This window comes from Corvus brachyrhynchos, unplaced genomic scaffold (genome assembly GCF_000691975.1).
Source record: "Corvus brachyrhynchos isolate BGI_N302 unplaced genomic scaffold, ASM69197v1 scaffold363, whole genome shotgun sequence".
Taxonomy (NCBI): Eukaryota; Metazoa; Chordata; class Aves; order Passeriformes; family Corvidae; genus Corvus; species Corvus brachyrhynchos.
Window position 1 is genome coordinate 346,202 of NW_008237404.1, and position 8,078 is coordinate 354,279.

Below are 8,078 nucleotides of genomic sequence, written 5' to 3' on the forward strand. Positions count from 1 at the left end.
AAAGCTGCAGAAATTGAGGAGGGTAATAGTGGTGTGTTTTCGTTGTGTTCTGCACTGCAGGGTCTGTTTGGTGTTCCAGAGCTGAGCTGTCCAGAAGGATTTCAAGAAGCACAGGACAAAGCGTTGCAAGAATCGGAGCAGCTCGTCCAGAAGGCATGTTCAACCCCACCTGGGCCAGAGACCGTAATGATCTTTGATCAGCTTTCAGATAGCCTATGCAGAGTAGCAGACTTGGTACGTTACTTTTTTCAATATTTACATAGATTGTTTTAAACTGACTGAGTTTACACCATGTTGTTCCATTTTATGATTTTCTGCACAGCAGTAAATAGCAGATCAGCTCCATGAAGTTTTGTGTTAAGTCAGAAAATTAAACTGGCTGAAAGTTAATTACAAAGGCTGTTACCAAATGGTAGGTAACTACAAATCCTGTCAAACTGTCCAGTCTATTTTTAAGACAGATGTAAAAATAGTATAGAAGCCACAACAAGAAAAACAACAGTGAAATCATACTTGTGTTTCTGCTGTAATATTAATACATAAGCTCTCCAGCATCACTTATATTGTGGCAAAGAGGGTTTTGATTTTAGAGTTAAAGTTGGAGTGGCAATGCACATGTTTTAAGTTATGATCATTTATAGGTGAAGGTCCATGAAGAACTTTCAGATTAAAAGCAGCAGATGAAACTCAACAGTATCACTTTATTAACACAATAAAAAGGCAACTGTTTCCTAGATTGTAGTTTTTGTGGTCCACAGATTTAGAGTACTTGGCCTGATATTCTGTATCACAAAATGTTAAATTTAATAGAGCATTTCATATTGCTCTCTGGAAACTGTTTGCCCAAAGTCTGTCTTTTATGAAAACATCATTCTTTGGTTCAAAAAAACAGAACCAGCCTTCATACTGAAATCAGTTCTTAGGTCACTGAGTTTTTTGACTTGGGTTTTCACATTTGAATGTCTCTGTGTGTTTTCAGTTCTCCAATCTTGTTTCTTATTCTTTTCTAGATTTAAGACATCTTTTGCGCCAGGCACTTTTCCTTCTGAAAGTACTTACAACCTCTGTCTAGTCACTTGTTCTTAGGTTTTTTATAGACAATGCCTAATTCTGCTTAATCAATCAATACCTAAGTAAAACACTAATGTCAGAATTCAATGGCCATAGTTTTGTATCAGTTTGCTGAGTTAAAATTGCCTCCTTTGTATTATTTTCAAGTTTTTTATGTTTAAAGATGCACAGCTTGCAGAACTGTCTGGAAGTAATTTGGTGATTGTTATCTGTTGTTAGGAATTTTGATATCTGTCATTCAGCACCTTTTCTGTCAGTATTATACAGGATTTTAAAAAGGAATTCTAAGAAGTAAAAATCTTAAGTGTGTAACATTTCTAAGGCTGCTTTTTGAATCAAACTGCAATCGTATTTTATACTGTCAGCTTATTGCATGTACTTTCTGTAAAATCATGCCGAATGTCTTCAGTGTATTCGTAGACTTTGAAATATTCCTGATCTTTTAAGTCTCTATAATTTCAATGTCAGAACTTCCCTGCTTTCATGTCTGCAGTCATGGAAGCCCCTAGCTCCCCAGCTCCCTCTTAGCATCCTTTTACGCACATTTGATGCTGTGCTTTCTTCTTAACTAGAAATTTTAGTTTAAAAAATATTTTTAAATAACATTTAAATACATTGGAGTAGCTCTGTGTTGTAAGGACTCTAAGATACACACTATACTTAAAATGTTTTAAGAAATGTGTGAGTTAATGGTAGTTATTGGAAAGACACAGGCACTGTGTGGTTTAATAATTGTCAGCAAAGTTTTCCAATCAGCTTTATGTTTTAGACAAAAAAAAGGACAAATTCTGCAAAATGATTGCATAGAACTGTAGAAATAAATGTTAATATAAATGGAATTGCTTGAGTGCAATTTGTTTATAAACCAGGATTTTTTTTTTTTGTCTTTTTGCCTCACTGTTTTCTTCTTCTACTGTGTCAGGCTGATTTTGTAAAAGTTGCCCACCCTGACTTTGCATTCAGAGAGGCTGCTGAAGAAGCTTGCAGGAACATTGGTACCGTGGTAGAGAAGTATGTTTTCTTCTTTTTTTTTTTTTTTTCTTCTTTTCTTTTTGCTGTTTCGATGTGCATCTTTAAAAAATACTGTATGATTATCTATGAAAACAGCAATCAACAAAAAATACTTGCACATGGGAACAAAGTGTCAGTCTTCTGATATAGATATTTAAGGGTTTAATTTTGTTACAGTATCTCATGAAAGGTTTTTCTATTTTAGTTTCAGTTTATGATTCCATGTCACTGAAGCCCATCAAAAGCTCAAAGTGACGTTTTTCTAGGATTTGTGATAATTCACTGGTGATTGTAAAGTTTATGTACAAAGTGCTTGAAAGTGGATTGACTTGGATTATGCACACCATGTGTAACAATATGACTTTAATATCTGAATACCACTTCAGATATAAAATTTTTATAAAGAAGTTATTCACATATCATCCTGAGAGGCTCATAAACTATTGTGTACATGTGTTTTGTTGCCCACTGTATCTCACCTGGGAATGCAGCATAACATGCCAGCAAATCCAGGACACAGTATATTATCTGCATGGGGACAGTGCTTGTGTGTGGAAGTGTTCTGGGGATCGTAAGTTCTCAGTCTATTCCAGTGGCAGGCAGCAGCACATTTATCTGATGGCAAACTTGAGCACAGGTTTTCCTTTAATGGAGTCTTTTTGATGCCTTAGGATTTTGGTTTTTATATTTTTCAGATCCTGTGCTGCTTTAGAGTGTAACTCTACAACTCCATATAGCCTGTTAGCTACTGTTCTCACATTCTGGTGAGGCATAACAAATCCTCTCTAGGCCTGAGACTCAAGGACACCTTGTTGTCCCAGGCCTCAAAATATGTAAACAAAGCCTTGAAAAAGGGGGAACAAACTTGGGGTAATGATATCATTACCTGAAATTGTAATTGGAGAATTAACCCTGATATGCAAATGGACCCAATTTATTAAAGTGTGAAAAACCCGTGACCTGTCATCCATTTTGGGTGTAGCCCTAGGGCTCTGTCTGCCCATAGTGTACCTTATTGAAGGCCCTTCAATAAATACCCCCTCTTATTCTCTTAATTTTGTCTAGCCTCTGTTTTTATGTAGCCCCACCAAGGCATCACTTTCAAAGTAAGGATGAGAAAGTCATTCTCTCACCTGTATGGTCTCACCATGATTATCATTGTTCATAAAAAAATAAGCAGTCAATATTAGGCTTGTTCATATTGCCACAAAATCCAATCCAAAAGTATTTTTCTATCAGATGCACAAGACCTGTTTCCATGCTGGTTTGTCCACACATGCTTTGTATAGAAATTCTCTACTTTTTACGTGTGATTGTGAACCAGAAAACATTTTGAAAATACAGTGTTTGGCTTTTAATGTTGTTTCACTAAATACTGCCTTTGAATGAGTAATGCCAAGAAACTGAAGTATTACTCTGTTGCTAGTGCATGATTCTTTTACTCTGTATCTTTTCAGATTAAATACAGATGTTGAACTGTGTCAGAGTTTGAGACGCCTGCTAGTTGATGAAACCATAATGAGTTCCTTAGATCCAGAAACCAGGTACTTATTAATGCTTATAGATCTTTATAGATTATAAATAGAATCTTACAGATTGAGGTTCTTAGGTAGTATGTATTGTTCCTTATTGTACTTATATTTTGTGGTTTTTTAAATTAATAAGTGCAACTTTTGGAAAACAAACCACGTCTCCATTATTAATTTATTGGTCACTACTAAATTACCTGCACAGGACTTAGGAAGTTTGTAGTTGTGTAATCTTGGAGAATGTCTTTGTGACTTGTAGAGCACAAGATATATTTATGCTGAATAACTGAGATCTGCAAGAACAGAAAAAATGTAAACTAAGATTTTCTTCAATAGCATTCTTTTGATTAAAATTATATACTCTACTGTGATGTTTTTAGGATTAAAATTAGGGAGCAGACTATATAAATTGATTTCACTTTATAGAAGCTTATTTATATTTTTCTAAATCAGATTAGCAGTATATATATTGAAAGCTTACTTTATGATTGCTGTAATAGGTTTTATTAGCTGTTTATGCATTTATAATTTTGAATTATTTATTCACTGACATGGTTAGACAAATTTAATGTTTAGATTTGAAAAGGTATTTTTCTGATGTTAGAATAAATGAAGTATGAAAGGAAATTAAAATGGTAATTTGCACAAATTGGTTGAACATCTAGATTAAGGTACTGGAATTATTTTGAAGGCTATTTTCAAAGCAGATGACTAAATTAAGAACAAAGGAAAAATTGTTTCTCACTGAGTAAATTGTTAAGGACCTAAAACATAGGAAATCTTTGTCCATAATAAAAACATTCATATAACTGTGGCGTTATTCTCTGTGAAAGATGTGAAACGTAAATAACTACTGAAGGCAAAATCTGTTAAGAAATTATGCTTACTATCAAATGAGGCTGTTTTAACAGGGATTTACTGTATTTTTAGGCGAGTGGCAGAACTTTTTATGTTTGATTTTGAGATCAGTGGCATTCATTTGGATGAAGAAAAGGTAATTTCTGGCTACAGTATATGAACAGAAGTTTGTCTGTCTACCAAAAACCAGATAATGAAACATGTGGGACATGAAATCACGTGATTCTGGGTCAGTTTCTCCTTTGTGGAATTTTGTTGTCTTAGAAGTGATTAATTTTGTCTATTTTAAATCACTTCTAAAGGTAGTTTTTAGATAGTTGGTTGTTCTTCCCAGTTTGGTCCTCATCGTTCCTTTCTGTTCTGAGGAGTTATAAGCAAGTCCTGGGATCCTATTTTCTTTTGTTTGGTGTCTTCATCAGATATTTAAAATAGCTACTCAGCTGTCAGAACAACATATTTACAAAGAGGGAAAAGCAGTGTTTTATGCACCTTGATGACAGGTTAATCAAGTGGAGTGTTTTAGAAGGGATCAGGTGTGTGTCCAGGCACTCCTGTGGTGCTCACATAACCAGAAGTTGTAAATCTTGTTCAAAATTGAATATCTAGTCATGGTCTGATTACCTGTCTTGGAACTTCTATGTAGTTTTGCAGTAGTTAGTGATGGATTTTCCAAAACCAGCATCTTACACCATCATTTGTGATATGGATGCTCTGTCTGTTCATAGTTCATGTCACTGTATAAAGTTAATTCCTTGTTTGAGTCATCCCCTCCAAAAAAATCTGTACAAAGGCTCTTCTACCAGATTTATGTGGTTGAGTTATTCTGAAGATCATGGTTGTGATGGTGTTTTGTGACCTAGAAAATGGTTCTAGAATATATTTTTATGATTAGTTTTTCCAAAGAACAACCCTGAAACTTCAGCTCTGGGGTTTATGTCTGATTTGACTATTGGTTCTATGGTGCTTCATCTCCTTTCAGTTACAATTTCACTTATTTTTGCATGTTTTCCTCTTCCTCCCCTGCCTGTTCCACTTTTCTTCCTTGCTGCTTAGTGTTTCTTTTCAGTTCTCATTTAAGACTTCAGAAATTCTTCCCTGTTGTAAGTTGAAATTTACTTCTGCTACAAAGAATTTGTGCTTTTTAAAATAAAACTCAAAGATACATTTTCAAGAGTAAGGATGGAATGGGAGGACAGAGATCAGGTTATGTCATTCTTTGGACTTTACAAGTTATGTTGTATCTGTACCCTCAGCCTTTGTTTTTTTGAGCTGTGACCCCACAGACAACAGAGACCATACTTTACTAATGTGAGCGTGTTCACTGAAGCAAATCGTGCACAGTTAAATGCATGAAATACTGTAATGAAGGTGATAAAACTCTAAATCACAAACTCCTAAGAGTAGGGTTGAAATACCGTGAATACTTACAGTCTCCAGAAAACAGTGCAATACAAACAGGAAAAAGAGAAAATTCTATGTCTCTTTTAGGATATTTCTCTCAAAGATGCTTCTTTTTTTATTCAGTATTTTACACAGCAATCAGTTACAAGCTAGCAAAGCTTACATAAATTCTACTTGAACTCCACTGTACATTTTCTTACTGCAGGAACATAGGCATTTTTTTGAAATTTCACTGCTTTATGAAATTACAGATCTGTATGAGCATCTAATCTTGTTGACTTCAGCCCTGCATTATGACTTTGTTGATGCTGTGGGTCTAATCTTAAGTGTTGTATTTTCTGCTTCATTTTTGAAAAGAGTCCTCTAAGGTTTAAAAACTTGGAGTTCTGCTTGTAATGTGTCTGAAGATATTCTTTTGTGCTTCATTTTTCTTACAGCGTAAAAAGGCAGTTGACCTCAACATCAGAATATTGGATTTATGTAACGAATTTCTGATAGGAGCTCACATTCCCAACAAGATTGACAAACACGTTTTGCCAGAGCATATTCGGTATAATTTTACAGCTGAAGGCAATTACTTACAAGTTGCTGGTCTACATGCTGATTGTCCTGATGATCTGGTTTGTATTCCCCAACTTTACTTTGGCATCCTCTATACCAGAAATGCATATCGGTTATTTTACTTGTTAGTGAGGCAAATGCATGTGGTTTATGATTATGCTGTTATTTCTAACAAGGAAAAAACTTTTGTAGAACGTAATAATCAGTTGCATACTTGACTGTAGTAGCTATGAAATAATGGCTGTGGAGCAGAACCTGAATGTCTGGAGGAAGAAGAGGGGCACAATACAGATTCTTGATTTTAAAATACTCTCTTTTTAAAGGCATATAAATTATTGCAAAGTCTTGACCTGTTATGGTCAACACTTCAGTTTATTCAGTAAACTGGGAGGTGGGATCCCATGAAATGCAATTCTGAAGGGTAAAGGAGCTTAAGAAAGCAGGTAGTTCTCTTAAGGCAGCGTCCTCCAAGCATGTGAGTATTAAGATACTCAGTATTAGTGCATTCTGATCCTTAGAAAGCCAAGCAGATGTATCAGGAACCAGGCTCAACAAACAGGAAACTCTTAACAAAGCTTAATTTCCAAAAGATAGCATACATGGAGTGGTACAAATCCAGGGGAAGAGTGTAGAAATATTGCCTGTATGTGTAGGGATGATGTTGGGAAGATCAAAGCTCAACTGCAGTTGTGGGTTGAAAGGGACATTAAAAGCAACAACAGGAGCGATTACTGCTGCATTGGTACTAAAAGCCATGGAAAACATGGACTCAGTGCTGAGTAAGGTGAGTGAGGTAGTGGCAGCAGACACAGATAAGGCTGAGATGCTCACCGCTTGCTTTTGCCTCAGTGTTCATCAGAGACTTTAGTCCAAGGTAGGAGATTACAGTCTGGATTGGTGGACAACCAGATAGGTAAAAAAACCTAATTTCATGATCAGACTCAGAGAGTAGTGGTTGAAATGTACCCTACAGGAAGACTGGTACAGAAAGAACTGTTGCAGGGGTCTGTCCTGGGTCTCCTGTTTTAAACTGTTATCAGTGACGTAGAGGAAGTGACAGAGGGCTTGCCTACCAAATTCACAGGTGATGGCAAATAGGGAGGAGCAATCAATACACTTGAAGGTCAAGGCTGACATTCAGAGTGGCCTAAAAGCTGAGGTAATGGTTCAGTGGCAACTTTACGTAATTCAAAAAGGACAAGTGCAGAATCCTGCACTTGGAAAGGGAGAATTCCTGGTTGTAGGACAGGCTAGGACTGCTTGGCTGAGTCTGATCTGTGGCAAAGGCCCACAGTGTTGGTGAGCAGCAAGTATGAACATGAGCAGTAACCCTGGCAGCAGAGGGGCCAACAGCATCTTGGACTGTGTGAACAGGCGCAGAGACTGAGGGAAGAGATTATAGCCCCACTCTTTAGGAGTGTCTTAAACAGAGGCCACCAAGATGGGCAGTAACTGGAGTGCTTGCTGTATGAAAAAGGGCGGAGAGATTTGGGCCTATTCACCCTATAGCAGAGGTAGTTTGGGGGAACCCTGGCAGCACTCTGCCAGTACCTACAGGGATGTCATGGACAGAATGGAGCCAGGCTCTTCAGTGAGGTGCATGACAGAACAAGTGTCAAAAAGCACAAGTTGAGATGAGAAATAGAT

General features: G+C 36.6%; 1 protein-coding gene across 1 annotated transcript in view; it reads left to right on the forward strand.

Moving 5' to 3' along the window:
- MIPEP (mitochondrial intermediate peptidase) overlaps positions 1 to 8,078 on the forward strand; it is a gene marked incomplete at its 5' end in the record, with an annotated part of 65,447 nt that continues 57,369 nt past the window's right edge. Inside the window, 5 exons of the mRNA XM_017730759.1 lie at positions 1 to 234; positions 1,994 to 2,082; positions 3,540 to 3,626; positions 4,542 to 4,605; positions 6,308 to 6,490. Coding sequence (XP_017586248.1) covers positions 1 to 234; positions 1,994 to 2,082; positions 3,540 to 3,626; positions 4,542 to 4,605; positions 6,308 to 6,490 — 657 coding nt within the window. The remainder of the gene's footprint in view (positions 235 to 1,993; positions 2,083 to 3,539; positions 3,627 to 4,541; positions 4,606 to 6,307; positions 6,491 to 8,078) is intronic.